The following is a 26,224-nucleotide window of genomic DNA, read 5'->3' as shown; positions in this document are numbered from 1 at the left end:
CTGCTGCGACACGTGGAGTCCCCTCGGGACAGACATCTCTTCTGTCTGTCCCTGGTAACCTTGGGCCAACATTTCTCCTCAGCCTTCCATGGATTTCAGAAACATAACTAATACTTAGGGCAGCAAAAGTTGCCAGGAGCACCTCACATGCTGTCTGTACAGTGTTGGGCTCACTGGGGACATCCAAGGGCTCAGAAAGAAAAAAGTCACACATCCTGCAAAGTCAGACCAGCCTCTCCAAACATTTAACACAGACACTGTACCTCCAAACAGCCCAGTGAAGAGCAGGTAAACTGGGGCCAAGCAGCCATGCACAAGTTCAGCAGTTCAGCTGCTCAGCAGCTTCCAACATAGCCTGAGTAGATGGCATCCTTAGGGGGAAAGAAAAAAAGTCTGTATTTATTGATGGATCTGGGAAGAGAAACTGCTTCCTGGCTCCCCAGCTCCCTGATGGCAAGGGCTGTGGTGTAGGCTTCTGGAGGGCTCACAGCTTGCCTTGGGGTTTGTTCAGTTAGCAGCAAAACATTCAAAACAGGTCTGAGCACAGGTGAGCTCCTGGATCCTATTACAAAACTTGGACTGCAGGCTGGCACAGGGACTTAGCGCACCCTGTGCTGCAGACCAGACACGTTCCCTGCCCAAGTCCTTTACAGAGCAGATACAGTGTTTGCAGCAGTGCAGCAGCTTATGTTTGCAGCCTGCCTTTCATCTGTGAGGGCTCAGCCACGCTAGCAAAGCCACCTCTGTCCTCATGGGGCAGGGGGACATCCCTGCTCCTTGCTGCAGCTGGGCCCATCTCCAGGGAAGTTGGGAGGGAGAGGGAAGGAGCAATGCGCATGAACTGAAAAGCCATCATTAACCAGCTGCTGCCGACAGCCCCGGCTGTGAGGGCTGGAGGAGATGGGTGGTTGTGGCTATGGTGACACCAGAGCCATCCATCCCCCAGCCGTGGGCAGGCACACGCTCATCACATCACCTATCACCACCATAAATCTTGCCTGGGGTTAGACATCCCAGGTCTTGTTGTGGCCTCACATCACAGCTCCCTGGCGCTTCAGAAGATGAAAGGCCTGAGGAATGCTTTCATTCCACGTCAGTGGATACCACTATCTGCCTTGAACTTTCAAAGCTCTGCCTGCTTCTTCTCCCAGAGTTGCCTCTCACCTAAGAGAACATTTCTGGGGGATGGCAGGACCTGTGGACAGGGCTGTGATGGGGGGGGATGTGGTGGGCAGCCCCAGCAAGCTCAAAACTCTCCCTCCCTGAAGGCAGAGACCTGACTACACAGGTTTAGAGGCTTTGCTATGGCCTTGGTTTATTTTTTTTATGAGGCACCATTGCAAAAATGTACACCCACCTTCTCCATTTGTCTTCTCCCTCCTCCAACTTCAGAAGTCTTCGGGTTCCAGCTCGTAGGTCTCGTGCGCATTTCCAGCTCTCACTCAGGGAAAACATCCTTGGCAGCGCAGTCTCCGTAATCAGGAGAGCCAGGAAAAGGTAGCTGGGAAAATTATAGGAGAATAAGGAGGAAGGAGGAGGAAAATATTATTTTTATTTAATTTTTTAACACAAATGGTTTTTTTCTTTCCCTCCTGCCACTGCCCCAACACAGAAGAAGCTGACGCGGGAGTGCGTTTTCCGAGAGCAGTTTGAAGAGAACTGGTACAACACGTACGCCTCGACGCTCTACAAGCATCCCGACTCAGAGAGGCATTACTACGTGGCTCTGAACAAGGACGGCTCCCCCCGAGAGGGGTACAGGACTAAGAGACATCAGAAATTCACTCATTTTTTACCCAGGCCTGTGGACCCTGCCAAAATCCCTGCCATGTACAGAGACCTCTTCCACTACAGGTGATGTTTCCTGCAGCTGCCCTGTCAGTGTACATACTTGGGCTCCCAAGCTTTGTCCCAGAGCACTATATTAATAGTCATTCCATCATTCCTGTAAGCTTAGATGACTTAGGAAAGCACTTACATTGAATGCAGACACTGCTGTTCCTCCTTTTCTCAAGCATATATCGAACCTGGGGGCACGGGAAGGGAGGGAACACCACATATCATCTTGCATTTTCATTCACTTTCTTTACCCGGTTGCTACAAGAGAGGCCAAATATTCAATGTACAGTTGCTCAAAGGCGGGCGCCAAACTGTGCCTGGGGGGGGGGGGGGGAAAACCACCATAAAATAAAGAGAAGGAAAGAAAACAAAAGACCACAGAACTGCTGCAGATGCTGCTGCTAAGCTGGGGGTGGAAACCTGTAAAGAAAAAGCCTTTCAAATGTTACCCTGCTTAAGCAGTCCAGGAGTTTGCTACATGGAATGATGCTACATGGACTGGTCCTGATGCATGGGGTTTTTCCTGCTGTTGGGGTGGGACTGGGGGCAAGGAACATTATTCAGATGTAAGCATGGATACTGTGCATAAGGACAAAACTATTTATAAAATGTATATGATATTTATTTTATATATTTATTTATTTCAAAATAATTTTATTTTTAATGAGAGATGCTATGACCAGATTTTCATCAGGAAGAATAAGGTCCTACTGAAACAGGAAAAAATAAATTAGTTTTAAGAGCTTATTGGCAATAAAATTGTCTTTATATTGTAGATTTCTTGCTAGCACTTTTTTTTGGCACATCTTTAACGATTAACTCAGTACTTCCCCATCAATACGAGTATTAAGAGTACCTCTAAAAAGCCTTTGTATGACAAAGATATATCACCTCAACTCCAAACTCTTGTGCAAGGATGACATCAAATTACACCTGGGACGGACCTTGGAAACATGACCTTACTGGGACGACTGGATGGGTGTCTAATGAACTGTAATTTCCAAGAAATGCAAATGCAGCCCTCTCCTTTCCTCTGATTTGGACAAAATAGGTCTGCAGGCCATGCCAAGCACCAGGCACAGATCAACTTTTGTGGCCATCAGCTGAGATGTGTGTGATGGTGACTGCAGGTGGAGGAACCTCATGGGCACAGTTGGAGTGCTTGGGCTCCCCCTCTCCTCAGCAGCCCCATGGGCTTGAGCAGTGTCAGTCATCAGCAGCTGACGTGCTTTGGCTGCTGTGGTGCTTTGGCTGCTGTGGTTTACCTGTCCTGTTGAAAATGCAGTGGAGAAACATCTGGAGCATCTGCTGAGGGTCTGCATGGACCCACCATTCCTGTTTTGCACCACATCTCACATCAGACTTGCCTGAATCATAATGGAAAAAATAAGTGAAGAAAAAATAGAAAGCAACAAAAATTATTTTTAAAACCCCTATTTTTTTAAGCAATTGCCATGGATGAGGATCATCTCTGCAGGCAGTGCTTGGGTGTTTATGGCTGCATGGCATTTTCCTCTGCAGAAGCTTCCTGGTCATACAGTCCTATCACCTTTCCTCTCTCCCAGGGCAGCTCCTGCCTCTGGCCCTATGTTTTGGCAGCCTTGAGCCAGCGCTGCATTCCCACCCACTGTGTCACAGAGGCACAGCCTGTCTCCAGTGGGGCTGGCCAGGCCAGGAGCTTGTGGTGGAGGCTTTGCTCTACAGTTCACTCCACAGCCAGCACAGGCTGTGGAGACATTTGTGCCACACGTCCGCCCTTACTGCCTGGCTGGGATGTCACAAAACTGCAGAGGAAGCTTCCAGGAATAATCCCCATTTATTTTTTGTCCCCTGGGATCAGCAGAGAGGATTCTTAGCACATGGTGGGAGCAGAAGTGTGTAGTTGCTACAGGTACTTTGCAGCACAGAGGAGAGGTTGGGATGAAGTGTGGTTCTCCAGTGCAAAAATACTTACAAATACAGATGTCATGGCTTTGAGTTGACGTTTCCCTTATCACGGATGCATTTTTCACAGTATTGTTTCTCAGCCTCCTCCTAGCAAAGCACTCAAGGTAAAAATCTCAGCTCCTTCAACTTCTGCCCCTGAAATCCCAGGACAATTTTCCTGACCTAGGGATGATCTACACCATCTTCTTCATGAGCTAGACTGCTACCTGAGCAGCAGTCCCGGTGCCCAGCTCCACTCCCAGCTGTCTCTTGCCCACTCTGCCACCTCCTGCATCTTCCCTGTCCCTTCACTGTCCCATGACAGGCTGTGGATGGACACGAGAATACAAGAGCTTTACCTTGAATGATCCAGACACAAAGGAATTTAATCCTGTATTTGAAATAAAAAGTGTTTGTTTACCTTCCTTCTTCCTCTGAGTCACTGCTGAAACATCTCATCCTCAGCTGTCATGTCAGAAGCACGATGGCTCTTGGAAAGTGTCCTGAAATGTACTTTGGACCTTCCCCTTAGTGAAGGGAAATCCCTCAGACCTCGAGCTTTGCTCTGCCCCCCAGGATGATCCAGCCTTCCTCTTGCCAGAGCCTTCCATTGCACTTGGAAGATAAATCTAATGGTTAATATCCTGCTCATCCTCTTCAAACTGGTCAAAACCTGATCTCAGCAATGCCAAGGACATTTTTTGTCAAATCAAAAGGGAGCTGATTTGGCCCATGGGGGCAACATGATGGACAAGTTCATCTGATACCTGAAATGAAGAGCTGCCACAGCAGAGCCTCCTGCTGTGCAAGGATGGTGCAAAACACCTTTCAGGATCCAAGTCCAAAAAAACAATATATGCAAACAACAAAATCCACAAAAAATTTACTGGAAAGCCCTAGGTAAACGCTGGTGTCATCATCTGTGTCTCATCCCTGAAATGTTCAAGATGAGGTTGTGTGGGGCTTGGAGCAACCCGGTCTAGTGGGAGGTGTCCCTGCCCATGCAGTGGGGTTGGGACTAGATGATCTTTAAGGTCCCATCCAAATCAAACCATTCCATAATGTGATGTGGAACATTCAGTATTGCTAAACCTCACCCTAACAGTTGCTTTCAGTAGGAATTTACTGGTTCTGATTCAGTAAATTAAAGATACGAGTATGTGACTACCCCAGGAGCTTAATAGCAGAATGAACCACTGCAGGCTTTGGCCACACCATGAGTGGCTCAGGCAGCTGTCAGTCATGGCAGGGGGTGTTTCCCTGGGGACACACTCACCTCTCTGTCCCATCCCGTGGCAGAGCAGGGGGTTGGTTGCCTTGTCCAGCCATTACCCACCAGCTGCCGCTCTGCCTGGTGAAAGCCAATGGGAGGCACTGGCTGCTCTCTCGGCAGCTCTTGCAGGGGTGGGAGGTGGACCCTGCAGCCAGGGCACGCAGGGCTGTGGCCAAGGTGCATCTTCTCTGAGGTGGCCGATGGGCCCCTGGGGTTCTCCTGCTCCTGCTGGGAAAACTCAAGAGGAAAATGCATTTGTGATGCTTCAACCTGACAGACTCCCCTAAATTAGGAAAAGGAAGTATCAGTGTGTATTTGGAATCCCAGCTCAGTTTCTGTTTGCTTCAAAGTTACAACAGGCCAAAAGGCATCACTTTCAACCCTTCCCTTCTCCTTCCACCAGAGTGGACATGTCTTAACGGAAATATCCTGGGAATAGCTGCACAGCAGGAGGGAGGTTGGTGGCAGAGAGATGGGCAATTCTTGGGAGTCTCACTACGAAGGGTGCAGAAACTCTGCAGATGGCCACCATGGTGCCAAGCACAGTGCAAACCCAGCCCAAACCCTCATCTCCCCAGTGCTGGTGTGGGAGCAAAGCACACCTTGGAGATCCAAAGCACCTGAGGCCACAGCTTGCTCTCAACCTGCCACAGCAGCACAGTTCTCTGAGGACACACTTGGGTGGAGTCCTGATGCTAGGACACAGCTCCAGGGTATCTTCTACAGCACAAACGGTGCACGTGGGGTCACCACTGCATCTGAGTAGGTTTGGGAAATCGAGATGCTGCATCTTTATGTGGCTGATGCTGCAACACAAGCATTTTTCTAAACATGTCCAGTCGGGAACATTTAGGATATTTGTCTTTCTATAAATGTTGAAAATTTATCCAACTCCAAAACTCTTTTTGCTTGAACTGATTAATTTACTTTTGTTTACCCTGCCCAGAGTGGTTCTGCTTTCAAGGTAAAACACACATGCCCACCCAGGGTAAGTATTCAGCACCTGACACATCAGATGGTCTCTGTGCACCTCCCAGGCCTGGTTCGGGCAGGGGACTTGCCCGAGGCCTTTCCTCAGCCCAACTCATCCAGCTAATATCCAGCCTCTGCCACACACACCAGCCTCCCGCTGATAGTTATGCAAGTTTTAATCTCATTGGAAGTTACAAAGATACTTAAAAGCACGTTGTCCCCAGTGCCCATTGCAGCACAACTGGATTATTTTTCACACCAGACACAATTTACGTGGCATCTAGCTATCCTCAGCCAAGGGCAGGACCTGTCAGGGTAACAGGGGGGCTGCAGAACTGGCCAGGAGCCACAAAATGAACAAGCACAGGGGCAGACTTCAAAAGCACAACTGCCACACTTTTTTGTGTGGAATGGAGTTATTTTGCCCAACGATTGAGATTTAATAAGAAAGGGAGAAGGAAAATTATCAGATTCAAATATGCAAATAAGGTATTTTAATTTGGCCAAGTAGAACTTCACCTCACTCTCATCAATGTAGCGTTGCTGGGCAGTACCTCAGCTCATTTTTAACTGACTGGCTGCAGAAGCTACTAATTAATTAATCGATCCAAACTGAAAATCTGGACCAAAAGTATTTTCCCTAAATGATATTATGGGCTACATCCAGTAATGGGTACCTCACTGCAGGAAAAAGGAGAGCTGAAACTCACCGCGCAGTTCTCAACAAGACGTTCCCAGCCTGCATCCATGCGGCGTTACCGCTGTACTGCGAATGTAGCACAAGGCACGTTGATGGATTTTGGTCACTTTATTAAATGAGATATTAAATAGTTTAAGTTTCAACTACTAAACAGCACTTTGAATGGTGAAAACACAGATAGTATATCGTCATACTTGAATGCTTCTTCTCTTTAAAAACACATTTCCAGTCCTTATATATATTACAAAACAGCCTTATAGGAAGAGGTGACACCTTTTCTATAGTACTTAAGATATTTAATACAGAACTGAAAAAGCCATCTAATAGAAACAAAGGCAAGTCTTCACAGCTGTATGATTTCAGCAGCCAAAGCTGGTTGATGGACTGAAACATTACTATACAACTGGGACAAAACATATACAATATCACAATACTAAGCAAAAACGCTTTACATCCAAAGGAATAAACAGGTTACAAAATGTGGAGAATTTAGCAGGCAAAACTGTATTACAAGCAACATTTTTATTCGTCATCTTAAGCCATTTCTTCTAGTTAAAACATCTAAAACAAATATAAAAATGAGCCTTTTATTACCTTACTGATGTATGTTCTGTCTTTAAGTATTTGTTAAAGCTTGATGTTATACTCAAAGCACATTGTTATGCAGCTAAAATGTCAAGTGAGAAACATGTATGCAAAGTGGTCCAAGTTTTATTTCAATGCTTATCTCAGATTTCTTCTTATGCGTTAGTCTTCTGTTATCCATACTTCTGTCCAGAATGAAAAAAAAATGTGCCTTTAAATGTTGCCTAAAACTTCCACATTTAAGTCTTTGAGTTACTGTAAAACTCCATTGAACGTTCCTAGGTTTGGCAGAGAGCATTTCTCTTATTCACGACACATCGGAGTTATCGGCAAGAGTTGCCCAGAGTACATTTGCCTTCAAATGTTTGTCTCAAAGTCTCATTTTTTTTCTTCTCAAGTGAATACATCTCTTTTTGCTCTCCTCCCCCCAAATTAAATTTAATTGTAGAGCGGGCAAAGCACTAGAACATACTGAGGTTCTTTTGTGGTATCTTGTAATAAAGAGTCCAAGACAGCAACTTGTTAGCATGTTTTGCAATAGATCAAACAAACGCTGCTCAGATCACAAACCAGGTTTCCATCACAAAATGAAATATCATCTAAGATTTGCATATTTAGATGCAAAAACCATTTGTCCATCCAGGGCAAGAATTCAGATTCCTGCAAGAAACCTTCCAGAAACCAAAACAACTTTTATTCATGTCAGCAAGTCAGAAGAGTCCAGCAATACCTGGAGCAGATGCATCCATCCACTCATTTCTCCAGAGCTCTCTGTAGTCAATACACCATTGCCTCAAATCTTTGTCACCTACTTCTACCCCCAGTTTATAAACTGTTTTGGGGAAGAATCAACCAAACTATATTCAAAGAAAAGCTGTATTTGTATTTAATTAGATCTTCACAAGCACAGAAAATGTGGGTAAAGAAGAGTGCTAGTGATCTATAATAAACCAGAAATGTAATGTCTGGTCTCCGTTAAAAAACCCCCAAAACACAAAAGTCAGGTTCTTTGTGTACTAAATTCCTGTTCTCACACAACCAAAAGGGAAGGGGAGGAGTGCATAACCACAACTCTTAGCTAACAGAGAAGTTGTTTCACTGTTCTGGCAGATCTGGAAGTTGCTACAGCACTTTCTTTGTATGGATTTGAAATCAGCAATGGGTCTGCCATTGTAAAGTCACTTGTTTATCAGGGTTTGCCCCTGGCCACCATGGCTGTTCTTTTAACCCCCAAAATACCAGGAATTCACTTTTCTTGGCCCATCTCCCATTGCCAGCAATGGGGAAAGACAGTAGCACCAGCATTAAGGAGTTAACAGAAATGTGCTTTGTAAATCAGCGCGTGAGGGAAAACATCTCCAGCTCTACTATCACCACTTGTTATTCCATCACATGAAACTGAAAACAAAAAATGGCAGAAGACCAGGGAAGAAAAATCACCTTCCCCAAGTCACTATTTAAGGCTGTATACACAGTTTTTATGTAACTGCATGACTCAAAAGTTTCAGAGCAGTAGTATTTAAGAATATTGCACTCAATTCTGTGTCAAAGAGTATTTCCAGCTCCTGCTTTGTTTAGCACAGATGATATAGCAATGAGTCCAGACCTCAGTCAAAAAGAAGCTGGACTGTCTCTTGTAATATTCCCACTAATATAAAGAAATGGGCAAGCAGAAAAATATTCCATAATTTGAGGAATCAACTCTAATCAAGAACTCAGCTGTTTACAATTCACATGTGGTATATACTGAAACACAGCCCTGCAGTCCTTCCTAAGCCTCTCAAATCCGGTGACAGCTTCGCAGCTACTAAAAGCAAGCGTAGGAGTTTAGACAGGAAACCTGTGGAGATGCTACTGTTATGGGAGGACTTGTTTTCACTGAAAACAACTTGTTATCTCCTGTACTCAACATATGTAAGAAGATTCTAGGCAACATCACTGACAACAGGGAAAACATTATGTCCTATTTAAACAAAGCTGAAACACTAATATGGAACATGGCATTTAAGGGGACCAAGCAAACTATTATTTTTTACCTTTTTTCTTTTTTTTTTACAGTTGAGTTCTGTTAAGCCATTGATTCCTAAAAAAATAAAAGCTCTTTCTCTGATTTTAACAATCCTTTAGGCTTTTAGTGCAAAATCACATTGATTTCCCTTGGGAAGGCCCTGGATTTTTGCCTCTCATTGGGGGTGCTGCTCGTTGTAATGATGATGACTGCATACCACCAGACACTGACTGATACATTCCTCTCATATCTATCTGTTGGTAGTTGGAAGGATTCATTATTAAATTAGGAGGCTTTGGCATCATGAGATGACTCATTGCTGCTTGCTGGTAAGACATCTGCTGTTGTTGCTGCTGATTGTACTGCTGCTGTAGTCTTCTGTTCATGAGTATCCTCTGAACACAACTGATTAACTGTGGAGGGAAAGCAAAGCTGTGTTAAGCGCATGACCCAGCTCAACGCTGCAAGTATCAAGTTCAGAGTTAAAATCAATTTGGTAGGGATAGCATGGCTGAAGGAAAAAAGCACCATTGTTATCACCATCACTAATGTGATGGTATTCATGAGCTGATTACTGTAGAAACCATTTAGTAACAGCATTTAGGGCTAAGTTCTCTTAATGACTTGCCTATTGTATTGCAGGCAGCATTTAGGTAAGTTGCTATGGCAACATGCTCTATACTGCAAAATTATTCCCAGGTATAAGTTACAACATTATTTGTCAGGTACCACTTACCTTCCCTTTGAAAGTCCTGCATGTGACTGTCACTAAATGTTTGTTTACCTATGAGGAAAATCTCCCCATTGACATAATCTGGGCAACCCTTAGATCTGGCAAAATAATTCTTAGATAAAAATCCATTACCAATACTTTCAAAGAAGGAGGTTTCTTAAGTTACTTTCTGAACTCTGGGAATCAGATTTCTCTCTAAGCCTTGTGACCTGCAAGAAAACTACTTCAACAGGAAAATGTGGCCAGTATTTTTCTTGAATGAACTTCTCATGGAGTCTCTCTGGATGAGACTGAGCAATGCAACCCAACACAGTGCAGAGGTCACCATTTCCTGATGTTACATCACATGCACCCTTACACAACACCAGCACATACTTGACCCATTGAAACACACAGTCTGTAAGCACATAGTCATTAACCTGAACATACACTTCTATTTTATGAACACAGACATGCAAAATCTATACTCAACATACTACTTCAAACATGGACAGTCGATCAAATACACATTAAATGTTTTACCATCTGTTGTTTAGTAAGGACATCGGTATAAATGGCTTCTCGGCGCTTGACATCAAGCTCCTGGCTTGCCTGTCTGCTCAGTGCCAGGGCCTGCACTTGGCTCTCTGTGAGTGTTACGTTTTCTTTCCACTGAAAAGGAAAAAAAAAAAACAAAAAAACAAAACCCTCTTGGCACAAGTCATTTTAACAAAAGCCTAAAGGTAACTGAGGTCTGGAAGTATGTTCAGAGCTGCACCAAGAGTTAAAACACAGCCTAGTTCCCAATAAATGCAAAATTATACTTCACCCAAATCAAAACTCTGAGTTACTAGTTGTTCTAACTGCTAATTAAGATAATGCAGCTCTAAATGACTGGCAGCCAAGACAGACAGATAAGGACAAGGTATAGGAAATTAATCTTGTGTGTAATTACTATTCTTATTTGGAGAAAATCAGCATTTTCAGAGCATGACAGATAATTATGGATCTGAACAGCAAGCCCTGTAAAGCTCTAAGTCATCAAGACACCGTTGAGCGTTACTGCAAGCTGCAGGGATGAAGGTCAATACAAGCTGGAAATTATATTAATGATGCAATTAATTAGCTGATTGACCACATACAATAGCAATTTATTTGCCTGATAACATGTAAGGTTTTCTCATCTCCTGATCTAAATCTACAGTTATCCACTTCACTCACAATGGTTGAAATGATGTCTTCAAGGGGCTGAATTCTTGCTGCAGTTACACTGTTGGTTGCTTCCACAACTTTCTCTCTTCCTTGATTAATCAGGTCCTGAGAAAACACCCAAAACTTAATTATAAAGGACAGATACAAATAATACTTTTCTTTGCCAACCTTTTGTAAGTTTTCTTCATCTTTGCCTTGTGTACCCCAGAAATAAATTACTTTTCTTCTCTCAGTCTGCACAAGTCAATGAGTCTCAGCTTCCCCATGACTGAACTTCAGCAAGAAGTAACTGAACTGCATGTATAAACCTGCCAACTTGTACAGTGGACAGTATTTATAAGAAGTTATTTTGGTATCCAAAGGTTTTCTCATCATCACAGATATGCGAATTTTCCATGATACTGACTTTGATGATGTTATGGTCTCAACTCATTCTGCGTGCTCAAAATATTACCTTGTGTGCTAAATTACCTATGGCATAATACTGGCCTATATTGTGAATTAATCCTCAGGTATATTCAACACATCTCTGATTTGCACACTTTCTCAGAGGCTTTCCATTCTTCAGTGGAGTCTCCTCACCAGACACTAGTAGTACCGTAAGACAACTGTGCTGCAACTCCTGCAGCTTACAGCCTGGGATCTTACTAGGACAAAATGTCCTCAGCTCCTTCAGCTAAGTCAGCACACCAAGAGCTAACTGAGGAACAGAACAAGCATTCCTCTCTCCTGGTCCTCAGTCAGAAGACAGATGGAAGGATAAAACTAGATGTCGTATTAACATCTGCAAAGAATGCAGTTAATCTTCCCAAATCTTGAGGTACTGCACATGTATAGGTTTTTGCACACCCATGGTTTACTTCAGTATAGCTACACACACACACAGACCTATCAAAATTAGGAGACAATTACATAAGTATGAACATATTTGAGAATTACATTAACCACTATTTGTGACAGAAAAACACATGCCCACTTGCAGCAACACAAGACACACGAGACTGCCGGGACCGTGCCTTACCTCCAGCTGTTGGTTACTCATTGCAGACAGAGTCCCCAGATTGAAAGGAATATATGGTGTTTGAGAGTTGAAATTTGTGGGAAGCATATTGGTTCCAGCTGGCATGTTGAAACGCATAGTCAAGCCCTTAAAAACACAAAATGCACTTACATTTGAGTAACTCTGATAATTGATGGTCTTCTATAATAACCCATGGAATAGCAGATGCCGACACAGCGGCCCTTAGAGAGGATGTGAATGAAGGGTGTGAACTGAAGATCTTTTTTAAAACCTCAATTCAAAAGGACTTTTTAGTCACAAAAGAACCTGAGTTCTAGTCTTCAGTAATGTGTGAGTTTAGCTTAACTATCATTATTTGGTACACTAAGAAAAAAAATCACCAAGCCTTGTATCTGAAGTTAAGATGCAGTTTTTTATATTGCAAACCCACTACTTATTGTCGAGTTTGACCTGACTGTAACTAAATTCTGAAGAAGTGAAATGCTAATTTATTAGCAGACACATAAAGCTCATCTCCCACATGGATTTCTCATAGGACAGTTTCAGTGTTTACTGTATCCTATCTTCCCATTTCTTCTCCCTCACAAAACCTTCTCCCAGTACTCAAACACTGTCATTTTTTCACTCAAGATGGTCAGTGACAACTGACACATCCAGTTTGTACTTTCAGATTACTGGTCAGATCTGAGCACCAAACTTTGCCCTTCCAGAATGTTTTGCTATTAGACTCCAGTTACACCAAGTTATCGTATTTCTTTTACAGTAAAAATATCCCAAACCTGTAGCAAATTTACTTTTTTTTTTTTTCATTCTACCACCTGCTTAATATCAAATATCAAGATACAGGGAATAACGGAAAAAACAGTAAGTTTTTTGGCCATTTCTAGCAGATGCTTATGTTTGTGGGATCATGGCAAACAATTCTAAAAATAATAATAATAATAATGGAGCAAGAAATTTCTCTCAAATGATAAGAAAGTATTATACAGGACAGCAGCTGAGTTGTAGTATTAAATAGAAAAAAATGTGTGTAAAAGGAAAAATTAACTTTTAAATTGAAGTAATGAAGAAAATACACATGAAAAACCAGCAAGGAAAGAGCAAATAAAACACAGTATCTCCAGTTTTCATATGTAAAAATTTGCTTTAAATATCCATTTCTTGGCCTATAAGAAAATTAATTTCCCCCAAACAAACTAAAGAGGTTAAGTGCTACTTAAATCTGGAAAGGTTTTTGTACATATAAACCTGATTAGACAGCTTTACCTTCTTTTCTGCTTCATATTCTGCCCATGCTGCTTTTCTTTCCTCTTCAGTGAGTTCCTCTTCCTCCTTATGGTCCAGGAGTGAATCATGCTCATGATAGCCAACTATATATTCTTTATGGATTTGAAGTAATTCTGCCAGAATTGTATCCTGTTCAAATGAAGAGAAGATAAATGAGAACTCAGTAGCTCTAGTGTATTCACTCTGTCTGTGCCTAACTTGCTGCTTTGACCCAAACAGCAGCTCAGAGCACTTCACAGCAAAACAGAATTAAAAATTAATGTAAAAGTACAATTTTCCTCAGAGGGAGAGTAATGGATTAAAAATGTGTTACAGAGATGACAGTCCAATCACTTAATGAACCACAGGAATGCACTGAGATTCCGCAACAATAAATGCAGTTGAAGAACCTAAAAAGAATGGAATGTGCTTGATGATTTTTCCTTTGCTTAGGCTGGATACCTGAGAAGACCTATCAATAATCTGCATCTATAATATATAAAAAGCACCTCTACTGGATTTAAAACAGTCCTTTGGTCCATCAACTGTCCATCAGCACTGAACAGAAAAGGCTTTCCTAAAACCTCTAAGATGCACATCAAGATAAACAGTGCCCCACCAGTCTGGGTTCAGAAAGGTCAAATCACTGCTACAAACTGGGTTTGATCAGCAGGTTGCAGTTTCAACCTCTGTATTCCACAATATTCCCAATGCTTAAGTGCTTTTAGGTTAACTGAAATATTTACAGTGTCCTTTATAACAGCAAACTATTGTGATGGTTTTGTTCACTGGCATATGAACATTTTATATACCTGTATCTCTATTTTATATACATAGATAAAAGAAAGCTTCAATTGAGCTCAGCATTCAGTCTAAGATTTCTAATGCAAAAAATTCTACATAAATCCTGTTATTGTTTTTTGAAATGCAGAGTCACCAGAATGTTCAATATCTCTTACACAAAGCAAATCCAAACTAGCTGCCAACCAAAATCCTAAGTTGCTACTTCCCTTGTCTGAACTAAGATGCCCCATTACGATAGACCATTATCTCAATTAAAAAGTAATATAAAAACAGATAAACTGAATGTGAAAAGCTGGTATTTCAAGATAGGCAGTAAGGGGTTTACAGTCCTCATTTTCACTGAATCAACATTCCAGCCTCCAGAATTTTTGGAAGATGATGCCTCTCTATGTTAAAATAAAAATAACGCTGCAAAGGATGAAGAAAAACACATACTATAAGACTACTAAAACCTGCTCATGTTGCACCACAGAAGACCCCTTTTGGAGATAATTACTGAATACGTTTTTTGTTGTTTTTTTTAAACGCACTTGTATCACTGATGAGTTTGCTAAACTGAGAAAGCTCTGATACATCTCAGCATTCAGCCTAAGACCCATAATACAAAACCATCTCACTGAACGTTAGGACCACTCCTGAAATGAATCACACTGAAAAGACTTTTGGCAGTGGAGCTCTATGAACACCTACAGACCCACTCCACATCGTGCCCTTACTGTGCCAGACACACAGGAATAAATTGTCCTACTCTGACATTTTATAATCTAGATAGAAGAGTGACTGGAAAGAATGACTTATGCTCACAAGCAAAAAGGTTTTTGCAACAACACCGGGAACTGCACGTGGCAGTCCTGACCCAGGGTTTTGTCACAGCAGCAAGTTCTTTCTGTGTGTGTTTAAAACTCAATGATGTTAACCAATTATATAAGCTAGACTTTGTTACATCCTTCTACTATCTGGTCTCCTTAAATTTGAATCAATGCCTTCATTGCCAGCTCCTCACAAAATATTCAGTGTAACACCTGCATGATTAATAGGCACAAGGAACAAATGCTGGTATTTTTGAGGTGGTGGGAGAGAAAAGGGATGCAGTAATAGGATATGATGAAGCATATAGAGGAAGTGGGTGAAGAAGTCAAAGATTACAAAAGCAAGCTAGCACAACAGAAGTGCTCTCAGCATACCATAGCTGCACATCAGTGTGTGGAGGGTTCCTGGACATGCATATGCATTAATTTCCATGGTAACACTATTATTGAAAACAATACTGGAATATAATCCACACTCACTTAGCCAACAGGGTCTTCAAAATGTGGTTTAAATTACATCCAACTGTGTGTTTGCTTTTCTTTGTCTAAACTTTATTTTGCATTAAGTTTAGTGATGGAAGCTTGAAAACTGGGATAGGTACTTCCATTCAGTTTGTTTAATTTTACAATGTAAAAAATAAATTCACCTTACAAAATATCATCAGAATAAGCATTCCTTTTCATTTGTTTAGCTTGTTGACAGAATAACAATTATCCGTTGGTTTATGAGGGTTAAGATGAAATCCTGATGATTAATAAAAAAAAACAAACTGAAAAAAAGGTTTTGAATGTTAAGAAAAGTTTGTCTTTTTATAATCTGGATGGAAAATAAATGCTATGGAGAAATAAATGTATTAGAATGTGAGCTGTGTTGTAATTCATAAACAAATTTTTCTCAACCAACTGAACATACAAAACCAAGGTTAAAAATAAAATGAGATTTAAATAAGCAATAGATTCTTCTGATTCTGAGATCAACAGTCTTCCAAAATTCACAACATTGTCCCCTAACAGGGAACGACATAATGATATACCACATCCAACTGAATTTGAACTATTCCTCTAATCTGCTTTTCCAATCTGCATTACATGACCTCAACTGAGCCAAGTTTTTATTTCACATCAAAATGTGACTGTGACTCCCATCCACTCAACACACTGCTCTCGGGAAGAATAAGCAAGGAGCAGGGAGTGCAACAGTGCCAGCTCCGAGAGACATACAGTGACACCCCTTTTATTTTAAAAATCAAGTAGTATTTGTTACTTCACTCACATAACAGCTTCATTTCTGACTTTTAAAACAACATAGACTGAAATGCCCCAACCCATGAAAAGCAAAAGAAATGAAATACTTTTTCTTCTTATATCAAAGAAGTTGAAAAGCATGCTACAACTCAGAGTTAGAAGAGGAGCTCTCACACTCAGCCCTGAATCCCTGTTCCTCACCAGACAATTCCTGCTTGCACACCTGAAGAACCTTCCTACCGTGAGGTGTCACTCAAGTAAAGAAGTTCTCTGAGTTACACACTCCACAGAAAGCCTATTATCCTGCCAGGTTTTTCCACATTGATTGCTGAAGAACAGATGGAAAACATTTCACTTGTCAGAATTCCCACTAAAAATGATGCTTGAAAGGGGTCAATTCTGAAACGTGTGCTTTTAAATCTTTGTACCCACATTCTGAGGAATCTGTTCTTTCAGAACCTGCCTGTATCTCCACTGGACACTTTTCACAAATTGATGTATTTTTACCATGCATTTCACACCAGTGCTGAGGATTACACAAGTAATCCCTTACCCTACTGTCTGTCCAACAGTAAAATCACAGAGTGATAACACTGTTCAATAGACTGTGCTTTGAAGATGTAAGAGAGGCCTGAAGACAAAGAGAGACAATTATACACAAAACCTGTAAAAGGCAGAACCAAAGCCTTATTTTAGCCTAAATGCCTCTTTTGCTTTGCTGGTAATTATAAAGGAACAGCTCTGTCTTTGTAAGGAAGGGGCATAACACAGGTAAAGTTTTAGTCCATTGTTTGCAGCTGAGAGCTGCAGAGGTAAGGCTGGATGTGCTGAACTTGTCAGCAACAAAGCATTGGAATATCATGCAACATGATCTTAAAGAAAACTTTAATCTCCAAATGCTGTGTAATTCATCAATGTTACATGAAAATGTTTTTGTAAGCATATCAATAGTTTTTTTAATCAACCTTTTAGAAAAAAGGCTATGAATGTGTTGACATATTAATAATTGTCAAGAAATTTTATAATTATAAAACTAAACTATGCATTTCTGCTAAAATTACATGGAACTAAGGAATAGTTAACTTTCTGAATGAATAACCTTGTACAATTTAGATAGTAACATCCACTGCAGTATTTCCTACAGGTGGTAATTGCTTTTGATTGTTTGTCTAAGATTTTAGAGAGTTCACAAACCAAAAAAAGACAGCATAGGAAATAAAACATAAAAGTTAAACTTACAATATTATAAATAAGTCATGAGTCACAACTCGATTAAACAGATGATAGGAATTAAGGAGTCACTGCAACTACTGGGCTAGCTCAGTGTGCAATGCAAGAACGTAATTGTGGATAAAATGAAAATAAAATATCCCAACCAGCTGACCTTCGCAGGGAAGTCAAAGGCAGCCAAGAATAACTTTAAAAATACTGGGATCATCAAAATAGTAAACATAAGTACCAAATGAAACAGAGCTCTCCAATACAATTTACTGCTCACAGTGAGAAACACTGTAATAAAAAGAGCTTAGATACAGTCATTAAAGTTTGTTTTCAGGGGTTTTAAAATACATGTGTAACAATGACTAACATTTAGAGGTCTCACACTTCCTAAATCCCCCCAGCAGCTGCACAGACACTGTAGGTGGTCTAGTAGACTGCTTCAGAGAATGGCTTAACTATTAAAAAAGCCAACGTGATGCCTGACCACAATTTATTATATTACAGTAGTCTGAAGATGGCCTAGAATGGAAAATATACTATTTTTCCTTGGAAATTAATAGATTTACAAACTGGAAACCTTCCTCTTGACAATCCCACAGTGTATAATGAACTAAACACAGCAGTGCCTCAGAAATGTAACCAGTCAGCTAACTTCTGGACACACATTTATATGTTACTATTTACTAGCTAGTCAGCTGATAAGCAGTAAAGATAACTGTACAACAGCTTAATAATTAGTCTTTAGCAGACCACATACACAAATAACATAAATTAGACAAAGTACAAAACCGCAGCCTTATCTTAAATAAAAACTGACTTGGAAAAAGATAGTAACTGAACCAGTTATTCTTTCCCCTGAAGTTTACTCCTGCCTGACTGTAAAAGTTACAGTTTTTATAATTAAGTTCAGTTAGTTCCCTACTTACCACACAGGATAGCGAATCAGTACTATGTAGAGCAGTAACAATGAACCCCTACTACACATGCTATATCCATTACAGATTTAGATAGGCCTCAGTGAAAACAAACCACTGTGATCTTAAAGTTCATTTAGAACCAAGCCGGAAAAGGGTCTGACATTAACACAGAATATCAGCACTTTGTATGTGTAATATCAGTGCAAATAGTGTAAGTGATGCTCTCCAAAAATGTCACTGGTCTCCACTAGTACTAGCAATGTAAAAATAGATTACAAAATCTCAGCTTGTCCCATTTTCCTAACTTAAACAGTAAATAAATGTAACTTTTTTCCCTAGCTCTACTGCATCTCTATTAATGGTCTCTATAGGAAGGGAACTAAAACCCAAGCAGGCTTGGCAAAGGAGAGCATGGACTAATTTGACTCTCATGAAGTCTCACCTAGGTAGATAAAATCCAGATCTTGGAGTACAGTAGCCCCCACAGATTTGTTATCACAAACTGAGGTAGTGCTAGGTATCATCAGCACCCACTCAGATGGCAATCTGAATCTTGGCGTCCCAATTTCCTGCAGTAGTATTTCTGATTACCCAAATGTTGTTAAAAAACTCTTTTTCTTTGTTTTGATTTACATTTTTTAACTAAAGTTCTTTTTCTGTTAGCAACACTGAAGGGCAACATTACCTAGCTCATAGCATCCGTTAAATTAATTGCATATTTTACTGTGTTACCTGCCATAATTAATATAATTTCTAGTGATGTCCAACAACTTACTTTGGGCAACATTGGTGTAACTCTCTTCTTTTTCTTTTCTGAATTAGGATCATCCAGCAAATCTGGCTCAAAAGTGTAGAGCTCTGTAAGTTCATTCATGGTAAAATGACGTTCCACTTGCTGTTGGTCGACAACCCGGAAAGACAACGACTGCTTTGTTACCTGACGATCATAGATCTTATCTTCCATTGTTCCCTAAAAAAAAACCCAAAAAAGATACTCACTTTCATATAACTGCTGGGTATTCTTGTCATACAGAGAAAAGAATTACTAGATATGAAAGAGCTAGAATAATCATGCAACAGTGCTCTCTGTTTTCCTCACTTCTCTGACCCTGTATCTACAAAGCTACCTGAAAAACTTCACTGAGAAAAAAACAAACTAAAAAAAAACACCTCCTGGAAGTGAAAACAAAGTAATATGATTTGTGTAGCTGACAGAGGTCATCTAGCTAATGACTAGAGTAAGAAATATATTTTTTTTCAGTAGTGTTTTGATGATATCCATTTTTCCTTCAATTCCCCAAAGCGGGATTATGACAAAAACCTGCAGTTTCCACAGCATGTGCCTTATTTTGCTGCTTTATGCAGTCTATAAAAGGAAAACAGATACTGTATCACTGGGGTGGAGAGGAGAGGGGAAGTGGTCGAGTCTAATTCATGACAGCTGTGTATGAAAAAATTAGAGCCCTGATGAAAAGAGGAATATTTCTTTTTTTTACAAAAAAGATGACAACTATGATAAGTATGAGAACAGCACAGCCTGTTCTGAACATCATGATTTAAAAAGGATATCAACAGTTCAGAAGTACACATAGAAAACTACAAAAATAGACTGAAACTTGCAGAAAAAACCCATGTCTGACAGCAGCCTGCTATATTGTAACCTATTTAAGGTGGCAAGTAAATAGTGACTTGATCAAGTTAAGTACTGTTACTAGGAAAAGGTCTTCAGTCTACTCTATGACACCTGAAGAACCAGACAATGAAGCAAGGTATTTCCTAACAGAAATAATAGCATTACACAGGAAACGATGTCAGCTGTTATTTATTTTACCAGTCTTTCCCCGAAGAGCTCTTGCAGTGACCAAATACTGCTACTAAATTAGGGCTGGAAAATGACTGGATCAGTGTGGACCACTACAGACTTCAACTGAAGTCCAAATAGCTACAGTTTACAAATTTGATTGCAGGACCAGAATATCACAAAATACCAGAGACAAACCTACCTGAGCCAAAAACCTGTACACAAACACAGGCTTGTTCTGCCCAAAACGGTAAACCCTGAAAATGCTCTGGATGTCATAGGAGGGGTTCCAAGAAGCATCAAAGATGATTACTCTATTAGCAGCCACCAGGTTAATTCCGAGGGAACCTGCTTTAGTAGATATAATGAACAAGCGGCCTCTGGAACAGAGAAAAGTGGCAAAAATTTTAGTATTTTGGAAAACAACTACAGTTCCCATGTTGCTGTGCTACTCTGGAGTTGTTCATACACTGACATAACTCATAAATGTCATTAAAATTCTGTATTAAGCATAAAACAGTTGTAGACTTTACAAGAACAACACTTTTAGCAAAACATGCACTCCCAAAAATACAGATCCAGGCCTTCTGCAAATCAACTCCTAACAAAAACTGGTGGCTAAGAAAAAATTTTTGATTTTGCATTTTCAAACTCTAATAAAATTCGTTATATCAAATTCAACCATGATTTCCAATAGGCACACCTCATGCTACTGAAACTGCTTTCTGGCTAGCAAGCTTTCAGTATATTCCCAGAATGACACCATCTCTTTGATGCTTATGTTTTTTTTGAGTACTGTCTCACTCAGGTTCAATTTAAAATGAACTCTTGACAGATACCTGAAGAATAATCTATTTAGGAGTGTTAATACTGAGTTAGTTTACTTGGCTCCATCTTTGTTTTTTGTTTTGTTTTGTTGTTGTTTTTTTTACACAACTTAACTGTGTATTTTATTTTTTAAACAAAGCTAAGCAAGATGAAGCTCCTTATCTTATTAAACCTGTACAAGTTTGTATCTATCAGCCTTGAAAGTCCCATCTTCTATGAGCAGTGGATGGCTGGGAGACAATTCTGGAGATAACTGAGAGAGCTGCATGCTTCTGACTGGCCCAGTAACTGCTGTCTCCTGGGAAGACACCACAGGGCTGACCTTCCTGGGTCTTTATATTCTTTAAGTTACTGTAATAAAATGAATGTGTGTGATTCAAATTGGTTACACTGTAAACAAGAATAAAACCAGCAAGGACTCAAACCAAACAAGTACAGAAGTACAAACAGATGATAATCTCAGAAAACCAGAAACCTACTGGTGTTGCACACTTTTGGTCCAAGTTCTGCACCAGACAACACTGTGATGTTTATTTGCCCAGCCTTAAGAGGCCATTAAGCCAATTCAAGTGACTAAGAAATAGGGAACAAAAGAAAGAGTAGGGGGATAATTAAGCGTATGTATCAGAAGAGATCTCACCTCACATTAGTTTCATCATTGAATTCTTCAGCCCATTTCTTCCTTGACTGAGCAGTTGTTGAACCATCTAAGCGATAGTAATCGATGTTTCGGAACCATTTTCCTTCACCTATAAATATATTAGTCAAATTATTAAAATGCTGGTTGTGTAGTAACCAGACTGATAATACCAGATATACACAATTCTCTAAATAGCAAAAGAACTATGGAACATAAAATATACTGTCTTCTGACATTTTAAAGCCATGGGAGAGGACTACAGGTTATTCAAGATATAGAATATTTTTGGAGGATACAGGTGCTTGCCACAGGCATGCATTGAAAACTACATAGTGAAACTTGCATAATAAAATATAAAACATGTAACATAACAGAAAAGAATAGCAACTGCATTTGTGATTACAATGATCATCCACAAGCCTGCAAGAGCTCCTACAAACCTCAATCAATTTTTGTCCACACAACACATTATCAATATAGTTTTTTTACCTTGCAGAAAGTATCCAGCATCTATCACTACCTGTTTCGTCCTAAGATTGTTATTTTTTACAAAAAGATCAATTGATACTCAATTAAGCTCTGCCAAGCAGCTTCATACAAATGGGAACTTAAAGATATGAATTTATAATCAAATTATGTTTCAAGGTTACATTTTAAGTGAAGTATTTTAAAGACCTGAGCTTTCTGGGGGCAGTTAATTTTATTTTTCACTATTTGTAGAGATATGCCTTAACTTGGAGCCAAAGTTCTTTAAAAAAAATAACTGGACATAATCTTTAGGCATTATAGTATTAATTGTACTTTTCTAATTGATCTGTGTAGCTTCACATTACACAATTATTATAAATCGGTCTCTCCCATAAAAATAGCATTCATAAGTAAACGCTCAAAAGGGATTTCAGAAGTCAAGGTCTAATCATTTTGGAATTGAAATTCAGAAAAATATCTGAGTTTAATTGCCCTGTGAGGTATGGCAACTTCTTGTCAGATGGGGAAAAAATAACTACAGTTGATAGAAGATTTTGTCTTCTGTCCCCGATCCACAAGTAACCTTTGATTTTCTTTGACAATCAAGGTATATACACACAAAATGAACCCCACTCTGCAACCAACTATAAAGATAACAGCACTTGTAGGAGACAGCACTGCTCAACACAATCAATTATGAGAGACTGCCGAGTTTTGCCAGCAAGGTCTATGGTGAATCTTGCTAGGATACATGGTCTAATTGCTTACCAAAAGAAAGACCACAAACAAAAATCTTCATCTGAGTATGGTACTGCTACCACTAAGCCAAAATTTTCCTATGCAACTGTTTAACATGTTTACACTTAGAAATAACATTTTGAAGGAATGGCAGATTCAAAACAACGCTTGAATCAGCACATACTGGGAACTGAAACTTCACATAAAGATGAACTGCATTATCAGGAGCTCTGGAAGGATCTCTCAGAGTCACCAGAAGAAACATCCTACACACAGGACATGTCTGGCTAGTGAGAAATTCCTCACCAGATGAGGATCACTAGGATAAGAAGTAATTCAGTACCTTGCTTCCTTGTGAGATCCACAAAACAATCTACTGCACTACATATAAAGCCTAAATTCACATTTGTCTGTTCTACACACTGTTTTAAAGTAGTCTAATTTTCTTTCATTATCTCTCTCCCAGTAGGAAGGAGCAGAATTTGCCATGCACCAGCATACAACATCACTTTTGTACAGAATGTAACAAAATGCCTTCTCTCCATTCTGATGAACAACACTTAATCTGCTCAGGCTACGTTAAGCAGAGATGATACAGAATGAAATCAGAAACAAGAGTGCATAACAGGATAGCAGAGACCACCTGCAGCAGAGACCAGTAATTCTGCCAACTTCAGGAATACTACAGGGCATATAGTGCTTCTCACAAAAACAATTACTTCATATTAATTCCCTTTGGACTGAACAGGGACTTGTAAAGGAGTTATTAGCTTTGCAATTGTTCAAGGTGACACTCACCTTTATAAATAGGAGGTTTGTCTTTGTCAGTTTTCTCCCTGTTGGCCAGCTCCAGAAAATCTTCTATCAAATCCAGAGATATTAAGGACTGGCTAAACACTAGGCTGAAAACAGAAACAGGGAAACACAAAATTCACCTCTGAGGCTATTTTAATTATCGTCTTGCATTATTTTTCTTCCCTCCTCACTCTGATACTATCTCTAGAAAAAAAAAAGCCTTTCTAGACAGAAAAATTTTGATGGAGAACACACATGTATGGGAGGCCTCCCTGATAAAAATTTATGTAGCAAACACATTTGCTTGAGAAAGCTGAGCTGCAGCATTATGAAGACAGAATGAAGAACACTATCAGACCAGCATATTTATAAGGTCAGTAAAAATACTTCAGAACTGACTTACACTTTGTCTCCAAGCTCCTCTGCCATTCGAAGAATTTCAAAGAGAAGAACCATTTTCCCAGAATGTTCCAACACTTCAGCATCTGTATCAGTGACAAAATCTTTGTACCAATCTGGTGCTGGACTACCAGGATTGGAAGAGGATGTAGCTTTGCCTATAAAAAACGAAGTAAAAAGAAATTTTAAAAGACAAAGGCATGGTCTCCATCCAAATGCTTTGAAACATCTGACATCGCATGCAAAAGAAAGGGAGTAGTCTTTTGGGATCTTTAAGGAAGTTTGTTATCTGCTAACACACTATTACACTAACAAAACCTGCAAAATACAATCCTATTTTAACACATTACTATCCTGTAAGCTTATTTTGTTAATTTGATTTAACACCTTACAATAGAGAAGTACTAGGACAAATTACAAAGTTCAGGTGCATTGCAAAAATATACTGAATGAATCATGCTCATGGCAAAACCAGTCTGCTGGGATCTCTATCACCCACTCAACAGTCAGACACAGGCCATGCCAATCTTTAATGATAATCCCATTATGTTTATTCCGAATTCATCCAGGAGAAATGTATTCAGCATTACAATCAGAACCAGGAAGGCAGACAAGAACTATTAATTATCTTGATGTGTATTACTTAATTTTATATTTCTATGCTCTCAAAATTAAGACCTTTTACATCAGTGATAAAATTTGACTAAATTTTCTAACACTAGCTTTTATCACATAAAAACTTTGATCTACTTAAATACATAATAGAAACATTCTACCTCATGAACAATTCAAAACATTTACCTTTTCAGACCATACAACACAAATCAATTGTGAAACACCAGTAAATTTCAGCAGCAAGCTAGAACTGGTATTAACAGAACTCACATTCTAACCTTCCTTCATACAAGCTTTTAAAGAATTTGTTTTCCAATATCAGAACAAAAATGAACCAAGTTAACCAAATAAGAGACCTAGACATGCTGTAGGGAAATCCTATGCACCCCTTTTATCTATTTCTGTCTCCACTCCTGAACTTTACAGAAGGGCCATCAGGAACTGCCATGAGATAGAAAGTTTGCCCACAAACCTGGGCTGGTACAGCAGCAAATGTTTGTTTAGAAATTCTGGACCCACATTAAAACTGAACAGGGCTGCATGAGAGGGAAACATTTAAGTGATTCAGAGACTCATCCTGCCTGTAACACAAGTAATTACTTTAACACAATTAATCTGTATGTGTATGTATTTTGCACACACATACACACAATCTTCCCTTACACATTTACAGTTTGTTTGTCATCAGGTTGAGGACAAAAATAAAATTCTCACTGAAACTGTCTCCAAACAATAGTTTGTTTAGGGAAAGTGATTAGACACAACAAATGACAAATCAGAAAATTAGCTGTATGATGCTAGATACAAAATTATTAAGGGGAAATTAAAAAAAGAAATGTACAGATACAAGTAGTTTGAATAGGTCCTTAAAAGGATCTTGTATGATATCTGCATTATATCTGTTCGTTTAACATTCACTTCAAATTCCAGGTGTAACAGTGGATGACATGCCTTTCTTAATCTTTCCAATAATCTTTCACCAATGTGTTAAAAAAAATAAATGAAAAGCAGCATCGTTCCTCTGGTAACTTTTTATCGTTTTGTACTTATGAATTAAAAAAACATTAACTGTGCAGCTTCCCTGCCACAAGACCCTGAAGCTCTAAATTGATGTCCCTTGTTTTTCCATGATAAATATATTAGAAGTAGCAGGAGCTGTAATCATAGAAGAAGTTAATGGAATTAAGAAATTTGACATTTTGCAACAAAGCAGAATTCCTGACAGCCCCCTGAAATGGCCTTTTGCAAAATGAAGCTGCCTTGTATTTTATGGACTGGTGTATTATACTCACCTTCATCTGATTTGTTAACAGATGAGGGGTTGTTTACAAGTTCTTCTGCATTTCCTTCTCCACCTCCACGAGATCTTGAATTCCAGACCTTAATGACTTCAACATCATTATCACTGCCACTTCCACTTGAGCTACACT

The 26,224-nt window shown here is 39.8% G+C and overlaps 2 protein-coding genes across 2 annotated transcripts in view; one reads left to right on the top strand and one right to left on the bottom strand.

Moving 5' to 3' along the window:
- The window catches only part of FGF16 (fibroblast growth factor 16), a gene marked incomplete at its 5' end in the record, with an annotated part of 11,356 nt that extends 9,232 nt beyond the window's left edge, over positions 1-2,124 (top strand). The window contains one exon of the mRNA XM_009997244.1: positions 1,613-2,124. Coding sequence (XP_009995546.1) covers positions 1,613-1,858 — 246 coding nt within the window. The remainder of the gene's footprint in view (positions 1-1,612) is intronic.
- A 7,215-nt stretch (positions 2,125-9,339) lies between these two features.
- Positions 9,340-26,224, bottom strand: part of ATRX (alpha thalassemia/mental retardation syndrome X-linked) — a 63,389-nt gene continuing 46,504 nt past the window's right edge. Inside the window, exons 27-37 of the mRNA XM_009997243.1 lie at positions 26,087-26,217; positions 24,184-24,337; positions 23,784-23,887; positions 21,780-21,888; positions 20,514-20,691; positions 19,286-19,480; positions 13,515-13,664; positions 12,249-12,374; positions 11,237-11,332; positions 10,559-10,687; positions 9,340-9,716 (exon numbers count right to left, since the gene is read on the bottom strand). Coding sequence (XP_009995545.1) covers positions 9,438-9,716; positions 10,559-10,687; positions 11,237-11,332; positions 12,249-12,374; positions 13,515-13,664; positions 19,286-19,480; positions 20,514-20,691; positions 21,780-21,888; positions 23,784-23,887; positions 24,184-24,337; positions 26,087-26,217 — 1,651 coding nt within the window. The 3' untranslated portion in view covers positions 9,340-9,437. The remainder of the gene's footprint in view (positions 9,717-10,558; positions 10,688-11,236; positions 11,333-12,248; positions 12,375-13,514; positions 13,665-19,285; positions 19,481-20,513; positions 20,692-21,779; positions 21,889-23,783; positions 23,888-24,183; positions 24,338-26,086; positions 26,218-26,224) is intronic.

The sequence above is a fragment of the Chaetura pelagica genome, unplaced genomic scaffold (assembly GCF_000747805.2).
Source record: "Chaetura pelagica isolate M959 unplaced genomic scaffold, ChaPel_1.0 scaffold344, whole genome shotgun sequence".
Lineage (NCBI taxonomy): Eukaryota > Metazoa > Chordata > Aves > Apodiformes > Apodidae > Chaetura > Chaetura pelagica.
This window is presented reverse-complemented; position numbering and strand designations above follow the sequence as displayed.